The 24028-nt window shown below is 40.8% G+C and overlaps 1 protein-coding gene across 1 annotated transcript in view; it reads right to left on the reverse strand.

Moving 5' to 3' along the window:
* Positions 1–21917, reverse strand: part of LOC139568451 (protein disulfide-isomerase-like) — a 40021-nt gene extending 18104 nt beyond the window's left edge. Inside the window, exons 1-3 of the mRNA XM_071390273.1 lie at positions 21715–21917; positions 10623–10823; positions 10220–10353 (exon numbers count right to left, since the gene is read on the reverse strand). Of these exons, the coding sequence (XP_071246374.1) occupies positions 10220–10353; positions 10623–10823; positions 21715–21886 (507 nt within the window). The 5' untranslated portion in view covers positions 21887–21917. The remainder of the gene's footprint in view (positions 1–10219; positions 10354–10622; positions 10824–21714) is intronic.
* Between the last annotated feature and the right edge of the window lie 2111 nt (positions 21918–24028).

The following is a 24028-nucleotide window of genomic DNA, read 5'->3' on the forward strand; positions in this document are numbered from 1 at the left end:
GGTAGGATGGTCAGTTTTACAAGGATATGTTTGTTGCGAAATAGGAAGCCAATTCTAGATTTAATTTTGGATTGGAGATGCTTAATGTGAGTCTGGAAGGAGAGTTTACAGTCTAACCAGACACCTAGTTATTTGTAGTTGTCCACATATTCTAAGTCAGAACCGTCCAGAGTAGTGATGCTAGTCGGGCGGGCAGGTGCAGGCAGCGATCGGTTGAAGAGCATGCATTTAGTTTAACTAGCATATAAGAGCAGTTGGAGGCCACGGAAGGAGTGTTGTATGGCATTGAAGCTCGTCTGGAGGGTTGTAAACACAGTGTCCAAAGAAGGGCCAGATGTATACAGAATGATGTCGTCTGCATAGAGATGGATCAGAGAATCACCAGCAGCAAGAGCGACATCATTGATGTATACAGAGAAGAGAGTCGGCCCAAGAATTGAACCCTGTGGCACCCCCATAGAGACTGCCAGAGGCCCGGACAACAGGCCCTCCGATTTGACACACTGAACTCTATCAGAGAAGTAGTTGGTGAACCAGGCGAGGCAATCATTTGAGAAACCAAGGCTATCGAGTCTGCCGATGAGGATGTGGTGATTGACAGAGTCGAAAGCCTTGGCCAGGTCAATGAATACGGCTGCACAGTATTGTTTCTTATCGATGGCGGTTATGATATCGTTTAGGACCTTGAGCGTGGCTGAGGTGCACCCATGACAAGCTCTGAAACCAGATTGCATAGCGGAGAAGGTACGGTGGGATTCAAAATGGTCGGTAATCTGTTTGTTGACTTGGCTTTCGAAGACCTTAGAAAGGCAGGGCAGGATGGATATAGGTCTGTAGCCGTTTGGGTCTAGAGTATCTCCCCCTTTCGAAGACCTTAGAAAGGCAGGGTAGGATGGATATAGGTCTGTAGCAGTTTGGGTCTAGAGTATCTCCCCCTTTCGAAGACCTTAGAAAGGCAGGGTAGGATGGATATAGGTCTGTAGCAGTTTGGGTCTAGAGTATCTCCCCCTTTCGAAGACCTTAGAAAGGCAGGGTAGGATGGATATAGGTCTGTAGCAGTTTGGGTCTAGAGTATCTCCCCCTTTAGAAGACCGTAAAAAGGCAGGGCAGGATGGATATAGGTCTGTAGCTGTTTGGGTCTAGAGTATCTCCCCCTTAGAAGAGGGGGATGACCGCTGTTGCTTTCCAATCTTTGGGAATCTCAGACGACACGAAAGAGAGGTTGAACAGGCTAGTAATCGGGGTTGCAACAATTTCGGCAGATAATTTGATAAAGAAAGGGTCCAGATTGTCTAGCCCGGCTGATATCTAGGGGTCCAGATTTTGCAGCTCTTTCAATCCACAAATCACAGTACAGTCAAGAAGGATCCAAACATGTCATAGGTCATGGGTATACAGTTAGACTGACCATAACAGCTGAAACAGAGCAGTACCTTCTCCTCCATACAGTTAGACTGACCATAACAGCTGAAACAGAGCAGTACCTTCTCCATACAGCTAGACTGACCATACCAGCTGAAACAGAGCAGTACCTTCTCCATACAGCTAGACTGACCATACCAGCTGAAACAGAGCAGTACCTTCTCCATACAGCTAGACTGACCATACCAGCTGAAACAGAGCAGTACCTTCTCCTCCATACAGCTAGACTGACCATACCAGCTGAAACAGAGCAGTACCTTCTCCATACAGCTAGACTGACCATAACAGCTGAAACAGAGCAGTACCTTCTCCATACAGCTAGACTGACCATAACAGCTGAAACAGAGCAGTACCTTCTCCTCCATACAGCTAGACTGACCATAACAGCTGAAACAGAGCAGTACCTTCTCCATACAGCTAGACTGACCATACCAGCTGAAACAGAGCAGTACCTTCTCCATACAGCTAGACTGACCATACCAGCTGAAACAGAGCAGTACCTTCTCCATACAGCTAGACTGACCATACCAGCTGAAACAGAGCAGTACCTTCTCCTCCATACAGCTAGACTGACCATAACAGCTGAAACAGAGCAGTACCTTCTCCATACAGCTAGACTGACCATAACAGCTGAAACAGAGCAGTACCTTCTCCATACAGCTAGACTGACCAGAACAGCTGAAACAGAGCAGTACCTTCTCCTCCATACAGCTAGACTGACCATACCAGCTGAAACAGAGCAGTACCTTCTTCTCCATACAGCTAGACTGACCATAACAGCTGAAACAGAGCAGTACCTTCTCCATACAGCTAGACTGACCATACCAGCTGAAACAGAGCAGTACCTTCTCCATACAGCTAGACTGACCATAACAGCTGAAACAGAGCAGTACCTTCTTCTCCATACAGCTAGACTGACCATAACATGTTGGACGGGCGGGCAGGGTTAGGGTTAGGGTTAAACTTAACCGAAGGTTAGGGTTCAACTAAACCGAAGGTTTGGGTAAGGGATCAACTAAACTGAAGTATAGGGATAGGGTTAAACTAAACCGAAGGTTAGGGTTAGGGTTAAACTAAACTGAAGGTGAGGGTTAGGATTAAACTAAACCGAAGGTTAGGGTAAGGGTTAAACTAAACCGAAGGTTAGGGTTAGGGTTAAACTAAACCGAAGGTTTGGATTAGGGTTAAACTAAACAGAAGGTTAGGGTTAAACTAAACCGAAGGTGAGGGTTAGGGTTAAACTAAACCGAAGGTTAGGGTTAGGGTTAAACTAAACCGAAGGTTAGGGTTAAACTAAACCGAAGGTTAGGGTTAGGATTCAACTAAATCGAAGGTTAGGGTTCAACTGAACCAAAGGTTAGGGTTAAACTAAACCGAAGGTGAGGGTTAGGGTTAAACTAAACCGAAGGTTAGGGTTAGGATTAAACTAAACCGAAGGTTAGGGTTAAACTAAACCGAAGGTTAGGGTTAGGATTAAACTAAACCGAAGGTTAGGGTAAGGGTTAAACTAAACCGAAGGTTAGGGTTAGGGTTAAACTAAACCGAAGGTTTGGATTAGGGTTAAACTAAACAGAAGGTTAGGGTTAAACTAAACCGAAGGTGAGGGTTAGGGTTAAACTAAACCGAAGGTTAGGGTTAAACTAAACCAAAGGTTAGGGTTAAACTAAACCAAAGGTTAGGGTTAGGATTCAACTAAATCGAAGGTTAGGGTTCAACTGAACCAAAGGTTAGGGTTAAACTAAACCGAAGGTTAGGGTTAGGGTTAAAACTAAACCGAAGGTTAGGGTTAGGGTTAAACTAAACCGAAGGTTAGGGTTAAACTAAACCGAAGGTTAGGGTTAGGATTCAACTAAATCGAAGGTTAGGGTTCAACTGAACCAAAGGTTAGGGTTAAACTAAACCGAAGGTTAGGGTTAAACTAAACCGAAGGTTAGGGTTAGGGTTAAACTAAACCGAAGGTTAGAGTAAGGGTTAAACTAAACCAAAGGTTAGGGTTAAACTAAACCAAAGGTGAGGGTTAGGGTTAAACTAAACCGAAGGTTAGGGTTAAACTAAACCGAAGGTGAGGGTTAGGGTTAAACTAAACCGAAGGTTAGGGTTAAACTAAACCAAAGGTTAGGGTTAAACTAAACCAAAGGATAGGGTTAAAACTAAACCGAAGGTTAGGGTTAGGGTTAAACTAAACCGAAGGTTAGGGTTAAACTAAACCGAAGGTTAGGGTTAGGATTCAACTAAATCGAAGGTTAGGGTTCAACTGAACCAAAGGTTAGGGTTAAACTAAACCGAAGGTGAGGGTTAAACTAAACCGAAGGTGAGGGTTAGGGTTAAACTAAACCGAAGGTTAGAGTAAGGGTTAAACTGAACCGTAGGTTAGAGTAAGGGTTAAACTAAACCGGAGGTTAGGGTTAAACTAAACCGGAGGTTAGGGTTAAACTAAACCGAAGGTGAGGGTTAGGGTTAAACTGAACCGTAGGTTAGGGTAAGGGTTAAACTAAACCGGAGGTTAGGGTTAAACTAAACCGAAGGTTAGGGTTAAACTAAACCGAAGGTTAGGGTTAGGATTCAACTAAATCGAAGGTTAGGGTTCAACTGAACCAAAGGTTAGGGTTAAACTAAACCGAAGGTTAGGGTTAAACTAAACCGAAGGTGAGGGTTAAACTAAACCGAAGGTGAGGGTTAGGGTTAAACTAAACCGTAGGTTAGGGTTAAGGTTAAATTAAACCGAAGGTTAGAGTTGGGGTTAAACTAAACCGGAGGTTAGGGTTAAACTAAACCGGAGGTAGGGTTAAACTAAACCGAAGGTTAGGGTTAAACTAAACCGAAGGTTAGGGTTAAACTAAACCGAAGGTTAGGGTTAAGGTTAAACTAAACCGAAGGTTAGGGTTCAACTAAACCGAAGGTTAGGGTTAAACTAAACCGAAGGTTAGGGATAGGGTTAAACTAAACCGAAGGTTAGGGTTAAACTAAACCGAAGGTGAGGGTTAAACTAAACCGAAGGTTAGGGTTAGGGTTAAACTAAACCGAAGGTTAGGGTTAAGGTTAAACTAAACCGAAGGTTAGGGTTCAACTAAACCGAAGGTTAGGGTTAAACTAAACCGAAGGTTAGGGATAGGGTTAAACTAAACCGAAGGTTAGGGTTAGGGTTAAACTAAACCGAAGGTTAGAGTTGGGGTTAAACTAAACCGGAGGTAGGGTTAAACTAAACCGAAGGTTAGGGTTAAACTAAACCGGAGGTAGGGTTAAACTAAACCGAAGGTTAGGGTTAAACTAAACCGAAGGTTAGGGTTAGGGTTAAACTAAACCGAAGGTTAGGGTTAAACTAAACCGAAGGTGAGGGTTAAACTAAACCGAAGGTTAGGGTTAAACTAAACCGAAGGTTAGGGTTAAGGTTAAACTAAACCGAAGGTTAGGGTTCAACTAAACCGAAGGTTAGGGTTAAACTAAACCGAAGGTTAGGGATAGGGTTAAACTAAACCGAAGGTTAGGGTTAAACTATACCGAAGGTGAGGGTTAAATTAAACCGAAGGTTAGGGATAGGGTTAAACTGAACCAAAGGTTAGGGTTAGGGTTAAACTAAACCAAAGGTTAGGGTTAGGGTTAAACTAAACCGAAGGTTAGGGTTAAACTAAACCAAAGGTTAGGGATAGGGTTAAACTGAACCAAAGGTTAGGGTTAGGGTTAAACTAAACCAAAGGTTAGGGTTAGGGTTAAACTAAACCAAAGGTTAGGGTTAGGGTTAAACTAAACCGAAGGTTAGGGTTAAACTAAACCAAAGGTTAGGGATAGGGTTAAACTAAACCGAAGGTTAGGGTTAAACTAAACCAAAGGTTAGGGTTAGGGTTAAACTAAACCGAAGGTTAGGGTTAAGGTTAAACTAAACCGAAGATTAGGGTTAAACTAAACAGAAGGTTATGGTTAAACTAAACCAAAGGTTAGGGTTAGGGTTAAACTAAACCGAAAGTTAGGGTTAAACTAAACCAAAGGTTAGGGTAAGGGTTAAACTAAACCGAAGGTTAGGGTTAAACTAAACCAAAGGATAGGGTTAAAACTAAACCGAAGGTTAGGGTTAGGGTTAAACTAAACCGAAGGTTAGGGTTAAACTAAACCGAAGGTTAGGGTTAGGATTCAACTAAATCGAAGGTTAGGGTTCAACTGAACCAAAGGTTAGGGTTAAACTTAACCGAAGGTTAGGGTTCAACTAAACCGAAGGTTTGGGTAAGGGATCAACTAAACTGAAGTATAGGGATAGGGTTAAACTAAACCGAAGGTTAGGGTTAGGGTTAAACTAAACTGAAGGTGAGGGTTAGGATTAAACTAAACCGAAGGTTAGGGTAAGGGTTAAACTAAACCGAAGGTTAGGGTTAGGGTTAAACTAAACCGAAGGTTTGGATTAGGGTTAAACTAAACAGAAGGTTAGGGTTAAACTAAACCGAAGGTGAGGGTTAGGGTTAAACTAAACCGAAGGTTAGGGTTAGGGTTAAACTAAACCGAAGGTTAGGGTTAAACTAAACCGAAGGTTAGGGTTAGGATTCAACTAAATCGAAGGTTAGGGTTCAACTGAACCAAAGGTTAGGGTTAAACTAAACCGAAGGTGAGGGTTAGGGTTAAACTAAACCGAAGGTTAGGGTTAGGATTAAACTAAACCGAAGGTTAGGGTTAAACTAAACCGAAGGTTAGGGTTAGGATTAAACTAAACCGAAGGTTAGGGTAAGGGTTAAACTAAACCGAAGGTTAGGGTTAGGGTTAAACTAAACCGAAGGTTTGGATTAGGGTTAAACTAAACAGAAGGTTAGGGTTAAACTAAACCGAAGGTGAGGGTTAGGGTTAAACTAAACCGAAGGTTAGGGTTAAACTAAACCAAAGGTTAGGGTTAAACTAAACCAAAGGTTAGGGTTAGGATTCAACTAAATCGAAGGTTAGGGTTCAACTGAACCAAAGGTTAGGGTTAAACTAAACCGAAGGTTAGGGTTAGGGTTAAAACTAAACCGAAGGTTAGGGTTAGGGTTAAACTAAACCGAAGGTTAGGGTTAAACTAAACCGAAGGTTAGGGTTAGGATTCAACTAAATCGAAGGTTAGGGTTCAACTGAACCAAAGGTTAGGGTTAAACTAAACCGAAGGTTAGGGTTAAACTAAACCGAAGGTTAGGGTTAGGGTTAAACTAAACCGAAGGTTAGAGTAAGGGTTAAACTAAACCAAAGGTTAGGGTTAAACTAAACCAAAGGTGAGGGTTAGGGTTAAACTAAACCGAAGGTTAGGGTTAAACTAAACCGAAGGTGAGGGTTAGGGTTAAACTAAACCGAAGGTTAGGGTTAAACTAAACCAAAGGTTAGGGTTAAACTAAACCAAAGGATAGGGTTAAAACTAAACCGAAGGTTAGGGTTAGGGTTAAACTAAACCGAAGGTTAGGGTTAAACTAAACCGAAGGTTAGGGTTAGGATTCAACTAAATCGAAGGTTAGGGTTCAACTGAACCAAAGGTTAGGGTTAAACTAAACCGAAGGTGAGGGTTAAACTAAACCGAAGGTGAGGGTTAGGGTTAAACTAAACCGAAGGTTAGAGTAAGGGTTAAACTGAACCGTAGGTTAGAGTAAGGGTTAAACTAAACCGGAGGTTAGGGTTAAACTAAACCGGAGGTTAGGGTTAAACTAAACCGAAGGTGAGGGTTAGGGTTAAACTGAACCGTAGGTTAGAGTAAGGGTTAAACTAAACCGGAGGTTAGGGTTAAACTAAACCGAAGGTTAGGGTTAAACTAAACCGAAGGTTAGGGTTAGGATTCAACTAAATCGAAGGTTAGGGTTCAACTGAACCAAAGGTTAGGGTTAAACTAAACCGAAGGTTAGGGTTAAACTAAACCGAAGGTGAGGGTTAAACTAAACCGAAGGTGAGGGTTAAACTAAACCGAAGGTGAGGGTTAGGGTTAAACTAAACCGTAGGTTAGGGTTAAGGTTAAATTAAACCGAAGGTTAGAGTTGGGGTTAAACTAAACCGGAGGTTAGGGTTAAACTAAACCGGAGGTAGGGTTAAACTAAACCGAAGGTTAGGGTTAAACTAAACCGAAGGTTAGGGTTAAACTAAACCGAAGGTTAGGGTTAAGGTTAAACTAAACCGAAGGTTAGGGTTCAACTAAACCGAAGGTTAGGGTTAAACTAAACCGAAGGTTAGGGATAGGGTTAAACTAAACCGAAGGTTAGGGTTAAACTAAACCGAAGGTGAGGGTTAAACTAAACCGAAGGTTAGGGTTAAACTAAACCGAAGGTGAGGGTTAAACTAAACCGAAGGTTAGGGTTAGGGTTAAACTAAACCGAAGGTTAGGGTTAAGGTTAAACTAAACCGAAGGTTAGGGTTCAACTAAACCGAAGGTTAGGGTTAAACTAAACCGAAGGTTAGGGATAGGGTTAAACTAAACCGAAGGTTAGGGTTAGGGTTAAACTAAACCGAAGGTTAGAGTTGGGGTTAAACTAAACCGGAGGTAGGGTTAAACTAAACCGAAGGTTAGGGTTAAACTAAACCGGAGGTAGGGTTAAACTAAACCGAAGGTTAGGGTTAAACTAAACCGAAGGTTAGGGTTAAACTAAACCGAAGGTGAGGGTTAAACTAAACCGAAGGTTAGGGTTAAACTAAACCGAAGGTTAGGGTTAAGGTTAAACTAAACCGAAGGTTAGGGTTCAACTAAACCGAAGGTTAGGGTTAAACTAAACCGAAGGTTAGGGATAGGGTTAAACTAAACCGAAGGTTAGGGTTAAACTATACCGAAGGTGAGGGTTAAACTAAACCGAAGGTTAGGGATAGGGTTAAACTGAACCAAAGGTTAGGGTTAGGGTTAAACTAAACCAAAGGTTAGGGTTAGGGTTAAACTAAACCGAAGGTTAGGGTTAAACTAAACCAAAGGTTAGGGATAGGGTTAAACTGAACCAAAGGTTAGGGTTAGGGTTAAACTAAACCAAAGGTTAGGGTTAGGGTTAAACTAAACCAAAGGTTAGGGTTAGGGTTAAACTAAACCGAAGGTTAGGGTTAAACTAAACCAAAGGTTAGGGATAGGGTTAAACTAAACCGAAGGTTAGGGTTAAACTAAACCAAAGGTTAGGGTTAGGGTTAAACTAAACCGAAGGTTAGGGTTAAGGTTAAACTAAACCGAAGATTAGGGTTAAACTAAACAGAAGGTTATGGTTAAACTAAACCAAAGGTTAGGGTTAGGGTTAAACTAAACCGAAAGTTAGGGTTAAACTAAACCAAAGGTTAGGGTAAGGGTTAAACTAAACCGAAGGTTAGGGTTAAACTAAACCAAAGGTTAGGGTTAGGGTTAAACTAAACCGAAGGTTAGGGTTAAACTAAACCAGAGGTTAGGGTTTGGGTTAAACTAAACCGAAGGTTAGGGTAAGGGTTAAACTGAACCGAAGGTTAGGGTTTGAGTTAAACTAAACCGAAGGTTAGGGTTAGGGTTAAACTTAACCGAAGGTTAGGGTTAGGGTTAAACTATACCGAAGATTAGGGTTAGGGTTAAACTTAACCGAAGGTTAGGGTTAGCGTTCAACTAAACCAAAGGTTAGGGTTAGGATTAAACTAAACCGAAGGTTAGGGTTAAACTTAACCGAAGGTTAGGTTTAGGGTTAAACTAAACCGAAGGTTAGGGTTAGGGTTAAACTAAACCGAAGGTTAGGGTTAGGATTAAACTAAACCGAAGGTTAGGGTTAAACTAAACCGAAGGTTAGGGTTAGGATTAAACTAAACCGAAGGTTAGGGTTAGGGTTAAACTAAACCGAAGGTTTGGTTTAGGGTTAAACTAAACTGAAGTATAGGGATAGGGTTAAACTAAACCGAAGGTTAGGGTTAAAACTAAACCGAAGGTTAGGGATAGGGATAAACTGAACCGAAGGTTAGGGTTAAAACTAAACCGAAGGTTAGGGTTAGGGTTAAACTAAACCGAAGGTTTGGTTTAGGGTTAAACTAAACTGAAGTATAGGGATAGGGTTAAACTAAACCGAAGGTTAGGGTTAAAACTAAACCGAAGGTTAGGGATAGGGATAAACTGAACCGAAGGTTAGGGTTAAAACTAAACCGAAGGTTAGGGTTAGGGTTAAACTAAACCGAAGGTTTGGTTTAGGGTTAAACTAAACCGAAGGTTAGGGTTAGGGTTAAACTAAACCGAAGGTTAGGGTTAAAACTAAACCGAAGGTTAGGGATAGGGTTAAACTAAACCGAAGGTTAGGGTTAAAACTAAACCGAAGGTTATGGTTAGGGTTAAACTAAACCGAAGGTTTGGTTTAGGGTTAAACTAAACTGAAGTATAGGGTTAGGATTCAACTAAATCAAAGGTTAGGGTTAAACTGAACCGAAGGTTAGGGTTAGGGTTAAACTAAACCAAAGGTTAGGGTTAAACTAAACCGAAGGTTAGAGTTAGGGTTAAACTGAACCGAAGGTTAGGGTTAGGATTCAACTAAATCAAAGGTTAGGGTTAAACTAAACCGAAGTTTAGGGATAAAATCAATCGAAGGTTAGGGTTAGGGTTAAACTGAACCGAAGGTTAGGATTAAACTAAATCGAGGGTTAGGGTTAAACTAAACCGAAGGTTAGGGTTAAACTAAACCGAAGGTTAGAGTTAGGGTTAAACTAAACCGAAGGTTAGGGTTAAACTAAACCGAAGGTTAGGGTTAGGGTTAAACTAAACCGAAGGTTAGGGTTAGGATTCAACTAAATCGAAGGTTAGGGTTAAACTAAATCGAAGGTTAGGGTTAGAGTTAAACTAAGGTACAGGTACAGAACAGGAAGTACTACAGACCCAACAGGAAGGGAATGTCACCTTAAACAGTCCGAGAACAACCAGCTCCTCCGAGGCAACGAAGAGATCTGATTGGTTCAGGTCAGTGATGATGTCAGCACTAGGCCCCGCCCTCCTCTTCAGCCACGTTACGATGGAGGCCGAACTCTGGAAAACTAACAGACAGAGGAGAAAGAGAGAGTGTGTGTGTGTAATTTGTGTGTGTATGTGTGTGTGTGTGTGTGTGTGTGTGTGTGTGTGTGTGTGTGTGTGTGTGTGTGTGTGTGTGTGTGTGTGTGTGTGTGTGTGTGTGTAATTTGTGTGTGTATGTGTGTGTGTGTGTGTGTGTGTGTGTGTGTGTGTGTGTGTGTGTGTGTGTGTGTGTGTGTGTGTGTGTGTGTGTGTGTGTGTGTGTGTGTGTGTGTGTGTGTGTGTGTGTGTGTACCTGGGCAGGGTACAGGGTTGTGTCTGTCTCCTGATAGGTAGAGCCGTAGAGGGGGTGGAGTCGTTGCGTTCAGTTCCTTGGTCAGTTCGGTTTCCTTGGAGACGTCGACTACGCCCAGTTTCACCTCCGAGCCAATCAGCTGCTCCGCGGCTCCACGGAACGCTATCGCCAGCCGCTGGGCATCCCCAGAGAGAGGAGCAACTACACACACACACATTACACACACACACATTACACACAAACACATTACACACACACACATTATACACATTACACACACACACTAACGCCAGCCGCTGGGCGTCCCCAGAGAGAGGAGACTACACACAAACAAAGACAGCTATGGTCAGATAGTTGAAACAAAGATAATGTTTAACTACATTCAGTGGTCAGATAGTTGAAACAAAGCTAATGTTTAACTACATTCAGTGGTCAGATAGTTGAAACAAAGATCATGTTGAACTACATTCAGTGGTCAGATAGTTGAAACAAAGATCATGTTGAACTACATTCAGTGGTCAGATAGTTGAAACAAAGATCATGTTGAACTACATTCAGTGGTCAGATAGTTGAAACAAAGATCATGTTGAACTACATTCAGTGGTCAGATAGTTGAAACAAAGATCATGTTGAACTACATTCAGTGGTCAGATAGTTGAAACAAAGATCATGTTTAACTACATTCAGTGGTCAGATAGTTGAAACAAAGATCCTGTTGAACTACATTCAGTGGTCAGATAGTTGAAACAAAGATCATGTTGAACTACATTCAGTGGTCAGATAGTTGAAACAAAGATCATGTTGAACTACATTCAGTGGTCAGATAGTTGAAACAAAGATCATGTTGAACTATATTCAGTGGTCAGATAGCTGAAACAAAGATAATGTTTAACTACATTCAGTGATCAGATAGTTGAAACAAAGATCATGTTTAACTACATTCAGTGGTCAGATAGTTGAAACAAAGATAATGTTTAACTACATTCAGTGGTCAGATAGTTGAAACAAAGATAATGTTTAACTACATTCAGTGGTCAGATAGTTGAAACAAAGATAATGTTTAACTACAAGTATTCATGCCCCTTTTACTTTAAAAAAATGTTTTTATGTTGACGTTGCCAAAGCAAGTGAAATAGATAATAAACAAAAGTGAAATAAACAATTTTAAAAAATGAAGAATAAACATTACACTCACAAAAGTTCCAAAAGGAATAGACACATTTCAAAAATGTGATATTAAGTTTATGTACAGTGTTCTAACGATGTGCAAAAAGAGAGGAAAATAAAATCTCTCTCTCTTTCTCTCTCCTCGCTGCATTTCTCACACAGTCAGTCAGTCAGAACCTATGAGGTCTGTTCTCTTCTCAGCCGAAGACTCCTTATATGGAAGAAGATACAGTGTTCTAACGATGTGCAAAAAGAGGGGAAAATAAAATCTCTCTCTCTTTCTCTCTCCTCGCTGCATTTCTCACGCAGTCAGTCAGTCAGAACCTATGAGGTCTGTTCTCTTCTCAGCCGAAGACTCCTTATATGGAAGAAGATGCAGTACCTTCAGAATGGATTCACACCCCCTTTCCTCTGTTTCTTGTTGTTACAGGCTGAATTTAAAATGGATTCAATGTAGATGTTGTGTCACCGGCCTACCCACAACACCCCATATGATGTCATAGTGAATTATGGTTTTACGGTCTACCCACAACACCCCATAATGTCATAGTGAATTATGGTTTTATGGTCTACCCACAACACCCCATAATGTCATAGTGAATTATGGTTTTATGGTCTACCCACAACACCCCATAATGTCATAGTGAATTATGGTTTTACGGTCTACCCACAACACCCCATAATGTCATAGTGAATTATGGTTTTATGGCCTACCCACAACACCCCATAATGTCATAGTGAATCATGGTTTTATGGTCTACCCACAACACCCCATAATGTCAAAGTGGAATTATGGTTTTACGGTCTACCCACAACACCCCATAATGTCATAGTGAATTATGGTTTTATGGTCTACCCACAACACCCCATAATGTCATAGTGAATGATGGTTTTATGGTCTACCCACAACACCCCATAATGTCATAGTGAATTATGGTTTTATGGTCTACCCACAACACCCCATAATGTCATAGTGAATTATGGTTTTATGGTCTACCCACAACACCCCATAATGTCATAGTGAATTATGGTTTTATGGTCTACCCACAACACCCCATAATGTCATAGTGAATTATGGTTTTACGGTCTACCCACAACACCCCATAATGTCATAGTGAATGATGGTTTTATGGTCTACCCACAACACCCCATAATGTCATAGTGAATGATGGTTTTATGGTCTACCCACAACACCCCATAATGTCATAGTGAATTATGGTTTTATGGTCTACCCACAACACCCCATAATGTCATAGTGAATTATGGTTTTATGGCCTACCCACAACACCCCATAATGTCATAGTGAATGATGGTTTTATGGTCTACCCACAACACCCCATAATGTCATAGTGAATTATGGTTTTATGGTCTACCCACAACACCCCATAATGTCATAGTGAATTATGGTTTTACGGTCTACCCACAACACCCCATAATGTCATAGTGAATTATGGTTTTATGGTCTACCCACAACACCCCATAATGTCATAGTGAATTATGGTTTTATGGCCTACCCACAACACCCCATAATGTCATAGTGAATTATGGTTTTATGGTCTACCCACAACACCCCATAATGTCATAGTGAATTATGGTTTTATGGTCTACCCACAACACCCCATAATGTCATAGTGAATTATGGTTTTATGGTCTACCCACAACACCCCATAATGTCATAGTGAATTATGGTTTTATGGTCTACCCACAACACCCCATAATGTCAAAGTGGAATTGTGTTTTTAGAAATGTTTACAAATTCATTAAAACATGAAAAGCTGGAATGTCTAGACTCAATAAGTATTCAACCCTCTTTGTCATGTCCTAAATAAGTTCAGGAGTAAATGTTTGCTTTAACAAGTCACATATTAAGTTGCATGGACTCACTCTGTGTGCAATAATAGTGTTTAACATGATTATTTTGAATCTCTGTACCTCACCACATACAATTATCTGTGCGGTCCAAACACAGATTCAACCACAAAGACCAGGGAAGTTTTCCAACGCCTCACAAAGAAGGTGATTGGTAGATGGGTAAATATAAAAGAAGCAGACTTGAATATCCCTTTGAGCATGGTGAAGTCATTAATTACACTTCGGATGGTGTATCAATACACCCAGTCACTACAAAGATACAGGCGTCCTTCCTAACTCAGTTACCGGAGAGGAAGGAAACTGCTCAGGGATTTCACCATGAGGCCAATGGTGACTTTAAAATAGTTACGGAGTTTAATGGCTGTGATAGCAGGATAGCTGACAATGGATCAACAACATTGTAGTTACTCCACAATACTCACCTAATTGAGTGAAAAGAAGGAAACCAGTACAGAATAAAAAATATTCCAAAACAAGCCTCCTGTTTTCAAAAAGGTACTAAATTAAAACTGCAAAGAATTTGGCAAAGAAATTAACTTTATGTCCTGAATACAAAGCGTTATGTTTGGGGCAAATCCAACACAATACATTACTGAGCACCACTCTTCATATGTTTAAGCATAGTGGTGGCTGCATCATGTTATGGGTATGCTTGTTATCGGCAAGGACTACAGAGTGTTTTAGGATAAAAAATAAACAATATAGAGCTAAGCACAGGCAAAATCCTGAAGGAAAACCTTCCCAACAGACACAGGGACACAAATTCACCTTTCAGCTGATCAACAACCTAAAACACAAGGCCAAATATACACTGGAGTTGCTTACCGAGACCACATTGAACGTTCCCGAATGGCCGAGTAACAGCTTTGACTTAAATCCTTTTAAAATGTTTTAAATGATAATGTGCAAATATTGTACCATCCAGGTGTGCAAAGCTCTTACCCAGAAAGACACACCTGGAATCGTTGCCAAAGATGATTCTAACATGCATTGACTCAGGGGTGTGAATATTCACTGCTACTACTACAACCCCATATAACTAATACTACAACCCCATATAACTACTACTACTACTACTACTACTACTGCTACTACTACTACCCCATAAAACTACTACTACTACTACGACTATTACTACCCCATATAACTACTACTGCTACTACTACTACCCCATATAACTAATACTACAACCCCATATAACTACTACTACTACTACTACTATTACTACCCCATATAACTACTACTACGACTATTACTACCCCATATAACTACTACTACAACCCCATAAAACTACTACTACTACCCCATATAACTACTACTACAACCCCATAAAACTACTACTACAACCCCATATAACTACTACTACTACTACGACTATTACTACCCCATATAACTACAACTACGACTATTACTACCCCATATAACTACTACTACGACTATTACTACCCCATATAACTACTACTACTACTACTACCCCATATAACTACTACTACTACTACTACTACTACTACCCCATATAACTACTACTACAACCCCATATAACTACTACTACTACTACTACTACTACTACTATTACTACCCCATATAACTACTACTACAACCCCATATAACTACTACTACTACTACTATTACAACCCCATATAACTACTACTACTACTACTACTACTACTACCCCATATAACTACAACTACTACCCCATATAACTACTACTACTACTACCCCATATAACTACTACTACTACTACGACTATTACTACCCCATATAACTACTACTACAACCCCATATAACTACTACTACTACTACTATTACCCCATATAACTACTACTACTACTACCCCATATAACTACTATTAATACCCCAATATAACTACTACTACTACCCCATATAACTACTACTACTACTACCCCATATAACTACTACTACTACTACCCCATATAACTACTACTAATACCCCAATATAACTACTACTACTACCCCATATAACTACTACTACAACCCCATAAAACTACTACTACAACCCCATATAACTACTACTACTACTACGACTATTACTACCCCATATAACTACAACTACGACTATTACTACCCCATATAACTACTACTACGACTATTACTACCCCATATAACTACTACTACTACTACTACCCCATATAACTACTACTACTACTACTACTACTACTACCCCATATAACTACTACTACAACCCCATATAACTACTACTACTACTACTACTACTACTACTATTACTACCCCATATAACTACTACTACAACCCCATATAACTACTACTACTACTACTATTACAACCCCATATAACTACTACTACTACTACTACTACTACTACCCCATATAACTACAACTACTACCCCATATAACTACTACTACTACTACCCCATATAACTACTACTACTACTACGACTATTACTACCCCATATAACTACTACTACAACCCCATATAACTACTACTACTACTACTATTACCCCATATAACTACTACTACTACTACCCCATATAACTACTACTAATACCCCAATATAACTACTACTACTACCCCATATAACTACTACTACTACTACCCCATATAACTACTACTACTACTACCCCATATAACTACTACTAATACCCCAATATAACTACTACTACTACCCCATATAACTACTACTACTACTACTACTATTTCTACCCCATATAACTACTACTACTACTACTACTACTACTACTACTACTACTACCCCATATAACTACTACTACTACCCCATATAACTTCTACTACTACTACCCCATATAACTTCTACTACTACAACCCCATATAACTACTACTAGTACTACTACAACCCCATATAACTACTACTACTACTACTACTACTACTACCCCATATAACTACAACTACTACCCCATATAACTACTACTACTACTACCCCATATAACTACTACTACTACTACTAACCCATATAACTACTACTACTACCCCATATAACTACCACTACTACTACCCCATATAACTACTACTACTACTACTACTACAACCCCATATAACTACTACTACTACTACTACCCCAAATAACTACTACTACTACAACCCCATATAACTACTACTACTACTACCCCATATAACTACTACTACTACTACCCCATATAACTACTACTACTACAACCCCATATAACTACTACCCCATATAACTACTACTACAACCCCATATAACTACTACTACTACCCCATATAACTACTACTAATACTACTACTACCCCATATAACTACTACTAATACTACTACTACCCCATATAACTACTACTACAACTGCTGCAACCCCATATACGGTACCCAGGGTTAGTACTAGCTACTATACTCAGGGTTAGTATTGGCTACGATACTCAGGGTTAAAGGTTATAGGGTTGGTATTAGCTACAGTACTTAGGGTTAAAGGTTAAAGGTTAGAGGGTTAGAGGGTTAGTATTAGCTACAGTACTCAGGGTTAAAGGTTAGAGGGTTAGTATTAGTTACAGTACTCAGGGTTAAAGGTCAGAGGGTTAGTATTAGCTACAGTACTCAGGGTTAAAGGTTAGAGGGTTAGTATTAGCTACAGTACTCAGGGTTAAAGGTTAGAGGGTTAGTATTAGCTACAGTACTCAGGGTTAAATGTTAGAGGGTTAGAGGGTTAGTACTAGCTACAGTACTTAGGGTTAAAGGTTAGGGGGTTAGTACTAGCTACAGTAGTTAGGGTTAAAGGTCAGAGGGTTAGTATTAGCTACAGTACTCAGGGTTAAATGTTAGAGGGTTAGTATTAGCTACAGTACTTAGGGTTAAAGGTTAGAGGGTTAGTACTAGCTATATTACTCAGGGTTAAAGGTTAGGGGGTTGGTACCAGCTACAGTACTTAGGGTTAAAGGTTAGAGGGTTAGAGGGTTAGTACCAGCTACAGTACTTAGGGTAGAAGGTCAGAGGGTTAGTATTAGCTACATTACTTAGGGTTAAAGGTTAGAGGGTTAGTTTTAGCTACAGTACTTAGGGTTAAAGGTTAGAGGATTAGAGGGTTAGTATTAGCTACAGTACTTAGGGTTAAAGGTTAGAGGATTAGAGGGTTAGTATTAGCTACATTACTTAGGGTTAAAGGTTAGAGGGTTAGTATTAGCTACAGTACTTAGGGTTAAAGGTTAGGGGGTTAGTACCAGCTACAGTACTTAGGGTTAAAGGTCAGAGGGGTAGTATTAGCTACAGTACTTAGGGTTAAAGGTTAGAGGGTTAGTACTAGCTACAGTACTCAGGGTTAAAGGTTAGAGGATTAGAGGGTTAGTATTAGCTACATTACTTAGGGTTAAAGGTTAGAGGGTTAGTATTAGCTACAGTACTCAGGGTTAAAGGTTAGAGGGTTAGTATTAGCTACAGTACTTAGGGTTAAAGGTTAGAGGGTTAGTACTAGCTACAGTACTCATGGTTAAAGGTTAGAGGGTTAGTACTAGCTACAGTACTCAGGGTTAAAGGTTAGAGGGTTAGTACTAGCTACAGTACTCAGGGTTAAAGGTTAGAGGGTTAGTACTAGCTACAGTACTCAGGGTTAAAGGTTAGAGGGATAGTACTAGCTACAGTACTTAGGGTTAAAGGTTAGAGGGATAGTACTAGCTACAGTACTCAGGGTTAAAGGTTAGAGGGTTAGTACTAGCTACAGTACTCAGGGTTAAAGGTTAGGGGGTTAGTATTAGCTACAGTACTCAGGGTTAAAGGTTAGAGGGTTAGAGGGTTAGTATTAGCTACAGTACTCAGGGTTAAAGGTTAGAGGGTTAGTACTAGCTACAGTACTTAGGGTTAAAGGTTAGAGGGTTAAAGGATTAGTACTAGCTACAGTACTCAGGGTTAAAGGTTAGAGGGTTAGTATTAGCTACAGTACTCAGGGTTAACGGTTAGAGGGTTAGTATTAGCTACAGTACTCAGGGTTAAAGGTTAGAGGGTTAGTATTAGCTACAGTACTTAGGGTTAAAGGTTAGAGGGATAGTACTAGCTACAGTACTCAGGGTTAAAGGTTAGGGGGTTAGTATTAGCTACAGTACTCAGGGTTAAAGGTTAGAGGGTTAGAGGGTTAGTATTAGCTACAGTACTTAGGGTTAAAGGTTAGAGGATTAGAGGGTTAGTATTAGCTACATTACTTAGGGTTAAAGGTTAGAGGGTTAGTATTAGCTACAGTACTTAGGGTTAAAGGTTAGGGGGTTAGTACCAGCTACAGTACTTAGGGTTAAAGGTCAGAGGGGTAGTATTAGCTACAGTACTTAGGGTTAAAGGTTAGAGGGTTAGTACTAGCTACAGTACTCAGGGTTAAAGGTTAGAGGATTAGAGGGTTAGTATTAGCTACATTACTTAGGGTTAAAGGTTAGAGGGTTAGTATTAGCTACAGTACTCAGGGTTAAAGGTTAGAGGGTTAGTATTAGCTACAGTACTTAGGGTTAAAGGTTAGAGGGTTAGTACTAGCTACAGTACTCATGGTTAAAGGTTAGAGGGTTAGTACTAGCTACAGTACTCAGGGTTAAAGGTTAGAGGGTTAGTACTAGCTACAGTACTCAGGGTTAAAGGTTAGAGGGTTAGTACTAGCTACAGTACTCAGGGTTAAAGGTTAGAGGGATAGTACTAGCTACAGTACTTAGGGTTAAAGGTTAGAGGGATAGTACTAGCTACAGTACTCAGGGTTAAAGGTTAGAGGGTTAGTACTAGCTACAGTACTCAGGGTTAAAGGTTAGGGGGTTAGTATTAGCTACAGTACTCAGGGTTAAAGGTTAGAGGGTTAGAGGGTTAGTATTAGCTACAGTACTCAGGGTTAAAGGTTAGAGGGTTAGTACTAGCTACAGTACTTAGGGTTAAAGGTTAGAGGGTTAAAGGATTAGTACTAGCTACAGTACTCAGGGTTAAAGGTTAGAGGGTTAGTATTAGCTACAGTACTCAGGGTTAACGGTTAGAGGGTTAGTATTAGCTACAGTACTCAGGGTTAAAGGTTAGAGGGTTAGTATTAGCTACAGTACTTAGGGTTAAAGGTTAGAGGGATAGTACTAGCTACAGTACTCAGGGTTAAAGGTTAGGGGGTTAGTATTAGCTACAGTACTCAGGGTTAAAGGTTAGAGGGTTAGAGGGTTAGTATTAGCTACAGTACTCAGGGTTAAAGGTTAGAGGGTTAGTACTAGCTACAGTACTTAGGGTTAAAGGTTAGAGGGTTAGAGGGTTAGTACTAGCTACAGTACTCAGGGTTAAAGGTTAGAGGGTTAGTATTAGCTACAGTACTCAGGGTTAAAGGTTAGAGGGTTAGAGGGTTAGAGGGTTAGTATTAGCTACAGTACTTAGGGTTAAAGGTTAGAAGGTTAGTATTAGCTACATTACTTAGGGTTAAAGGTTAAAGGTTAGAGGGTTAGTATTAGCTACAGTACTCAGGGTTAAAGGTTAGAGGGTTAGTATTAGCTACAGTACTTAGGGTTAACGGTTAGAGGGTTAGTATTAGCTACAGTACTCAGGGTTAAAGGTTAGAGGGTTAGTATTAGCTACAGTACTCAGGGTTAAAGGTTAGAGGGTTAGTATTAGCTACAGTACTCAGGGTTAAAGGTTAGAGGGTTAGTATTAGCTACAGTACTCAGGGTTAAAGGTTAGAGGGTTAGTATTAGCTACAGTACTCAGGGTTAAAGGTTAGAGCGTTAGTATTAGCTACAGTACTTAGGGTTAAAGGTTAGAGGGTTAGTATTAGCTACAGTACTCAGGGTTAAATGTTAGAGGGTTAGAGGGTTAGTATTAGCTACAGTACTCAGGGTTAAATGTTAGAGGGTTAGTATTAGCTACAGTACTTAGGGTTAAAGGTTAGAGGGTTAGTATTAGCTACAGTACTCAGGGTTAAATGTTAGAGGGTTAGTATTAGCTACAGTACTTAGGGTTAAAGGTTAGAGGGTTAGAGGGTTAGTATTAGCTACAGTACTCAGGGTTAAAGGTTAGAGGGTTAGAGGGTTAGTATTAGCTACAGTACTTAGGGTTAAAGGTTAGAGGGTTAGTATTAGCTACAGTACTTAGGGTTAAAGGTTAGAGGGTTAGTATTAGCTACAGTACTCAGGGTTAAAGGTTAGAAGGTTAGAGGGTTAGTATTAGCTACAGTACTCAGGGTTAAAGGTTAGAAGTTTAGAGGGTTAGTATTAGCTACAGTACTTAGGGTTAAAGGTCAGAGGGTTAGTATTAGCTACAGTACTCAGGGTTAAAGGTTAGAGGGTTAGGGTTAGCTACAGTACTCAGGGTTAAAGGTTAGGGGGTTAGAGGGTTAGTATTAGCTACAGTACTCAGGGTTAAAGGTTAGAGGGTTAGTATTAGCTACAGTACTCAGGGTTAAAGGTTAGAGGGTTAGTATTAGCTACAGTACTCAGGGTTAAAGGTTAGAGGGTTAGTATTAGCTACAGTACTCAGGGTTAAAGGTTAGAGGGTTAGTATTAGCTACAGTACTTAGGGTTAAAGGTTAGAGGGTTAGTATTAGCTACAGTACTCAGGGTTAAAGGTTAGAGGGTTAGGGTTAGCTACAGTACTCAGGGTTAAAGGTTAGGGGGTTAGAGGGTTAGTATTAGCTACAGTACTTAGGGTTAAAGGTCAGAGGGTTAGTATTAGCTACAGTACTCAGGGTTAAAGGTTAGAGGGTTAGTATTAGCTACAGTACTCAGGGTTAAAGGTTAGGGTGTTAGAGGGTTAATATTAGCTGCAGTACTTAGGGTTAAAGGTTAGAGGGTTAGTATTAGCTACAGTACTCAGGGTAAAAGGTTAGAGGGTTAGAGGGTTAGTATTAGCTACAGTACTTAGGGTTAAAGGTTAGAAGGTTAGAGGGTTAGTATTAGCTACAGTACTCAGGGTTAAAGGTTAGAGGCTTAGTATTAGCTACAGTACTTAGGGTTAAAGGTCAGAGGGTTAGTATTAGCTACAGTACTCAGGGTTAAAGGTTAGGGGGTTAGAGGGTTAGTATTAGCTACAGTACTCAGTGTTAAAGGTTAGAGGGTTAGTATTAGCTACAGTACTCAGGGTTAAAGGTTAGAGGGTTAGAAGGTTAGGGTTACTTACAGAAGTGCACCAGCAGCTGTTTGTATTGTTGGAGAGCTCGGTTAAAGTTCTCCTTCTTCAACAGCAGAATCCCGTTCTCCTCCGGGAGAGAGGTAGAGCTGTCACCGTCCACGCTGACAGAGACACTCAGACAGCAGACAGTCACACACAGCAGCAGTAGTGTCCTCATCATGGTGATTCTCAGTTGGACTGACTCTCATACAGAGGAGGTCTGGGTCTGGAGACTGTGTGTGTCTGTGTGTGTGTAGTGTGTCTGCGTGTGTGAAGTGTGAATGTGTGTGTGTGTGTGTGTGTGCAGCTGAGGGGAACGTAAGGTAGGGCTGATAAGAAACGTGTACTTTGGTGCCGCTGGAAACGGCCCCTCTCCGAGTGTGTGTGTGTGTGTGTGTGTGTGTGTGTGTGTGTGTGTGTGTGTGTGTGTGTGTGTGTGTGTGTGTGTGTGTGTGTGTGTGTGTGTGTGTGTGTGTGTGTGTGTGTGTGTGTGTGTGTGTGTGTGTGTGTGTGTGTGTGTGTGTGTGTGTGTGTGTGTGTGTGAGATGGGTGTGGTGTGGTGTGTGTGTGTTTCTGCTGAGCCATTAGTTAATGCTTTATCGTAGTTGGCACAGATACAGCCAACTACCACACTCCTATCAGCTGTAAAATCACTATGAGTATATCAAACACACCGCACTCTGCCCTCACACACGGCTGATATCTGTGTATTAATAATCAGTGTTTATCAGCCAGAGAGGCTGATGGGAACGCAAGGTGACCGCAGACGCACCGCTGCAGTAAAACTCTGGGTAGTCAGACAAGGGTGGACGGAGACTGGCTGACCGGGTTTAAACAACGCGTCCTTCTGAGCAAAAGGGCATCACCAGACTGTGTTAGCGTGTTAAAGACATCACCAGACTGTGTTAGCGTGTTAAAGACATCACCAGACTGTGTTAGCGTGTTAAAGACATCACCAGACTGTGTTAGCGTGTTAAAGACATCACCAGACTGTGTTAGCCTGTTAAAGACATCACCAGACTGTGTTAGCCTGTTACAGACATCACCAGACTGTGTTAGCCTGTTAAAGACATCACCAGACTGTGTTAGCCTGTTAAAGACATCACCAGACTGTGTTAGCCTGCTGAACTAAAGACATCACCAGACTGTGTTAGCCTGTTAAAGACATCACCAGACTGTGTTAGCCTGCTGAACTAAAGACATCACCAGACTGTGTTAGCCTGTTAAAGACATCACCAGACTGTGTTAGCCTGTTAAAGACATCACCAGACTGTGTTAGTCTGTTAAAGACATCACCAGACTGTGTTAGCCTGTTACAGACATCACCAGACTGTGTTAGCCTGTTAAAGACATCACCAGACTGTGTTAGCCTGTTAAAGACATCACCAGACTGTGTTAGCGTGTTAAAGACATCACCAGACTGTGTTAGCCTGTTAAAGACATCACCAGACTGTGTTAGCCTGTTAAAGACATCACCAGACTGTGTTAGCCTGCTGAACTAAAGACATCACCAGACTGTGTTAGCCTGTTAAAGACATCACCAGACTGTGTTAGCCTGTTAAAGACATCACCAGACTGTGTTAGCCTGCTGAACTAAAGACATCACCAGACTGTGTTAGCGTGTTAAAGACATCACCAGACTGTGTTATCCTGTTAAAGACATCACCAGACTGTGTTAGCCTGTTAAAGACATCACCAGACTGTGTTAGCCTGCTGAACTAAAGACATCACCAGACTGTGTTAGCCTGCTGAACTAAAGACATCACCAGACTGTGTTAGTCTGTTACAGACATCACCAGACTGTGTTAGCGTGTTAAAGACATCACCAGACTGTGTTAGCGTGTTAAAGACATCACCAGACTGTGTTAGCCTGCTGAACTAAAGACATCACCAGACTGTGTTAGCCTGCTGAACTAAAGACATCACCAGACTGTGTTAGTCTGTTACAGACATCACCAGACTGTGTTAGCGTGTTAAAGACATCACCAGACTGTGTTAGCCTGTTAAAGACATCACCAGACTGTGTTAGCCTGCTGAACTAAAGACGTCACCAGACTGTGTTAGCCTGTTAAAGACATCACCAGACTGTGTTAGTCTGTTAAAGACATCACCAGACTGTGTTAGTCTGTTAAAGACATCACCAGACTGTGTTAGCCTGCTGAACTAAAGACATCACCAGACTGTGTTAGCGTGTTAAAGACATCACCAGACTGTGTTAGTCTGTTAAAGACATCACCAGACTATGTTAGCCTGCTGAACTAAAGACATCACCAGACTGTGTTAGCCTGTTAAAGACGTCACCAGACTGTGTTAGCCTGTTAAA

Source organism: Salvelinus alpinus, chromosome 2, assembly GCF_045679555.1.
Source record: "Salvelinus alpinus chromosome 2, SLU_Salpinus.1, whole genome shotgun sequence".
Taxonomy (NCBI): Eukaryota; Metazoa; Chordata; class Actinopteri; order Salmoniformes; family Salmonidae; genus Salvelinus; species Salvelinus alpinus.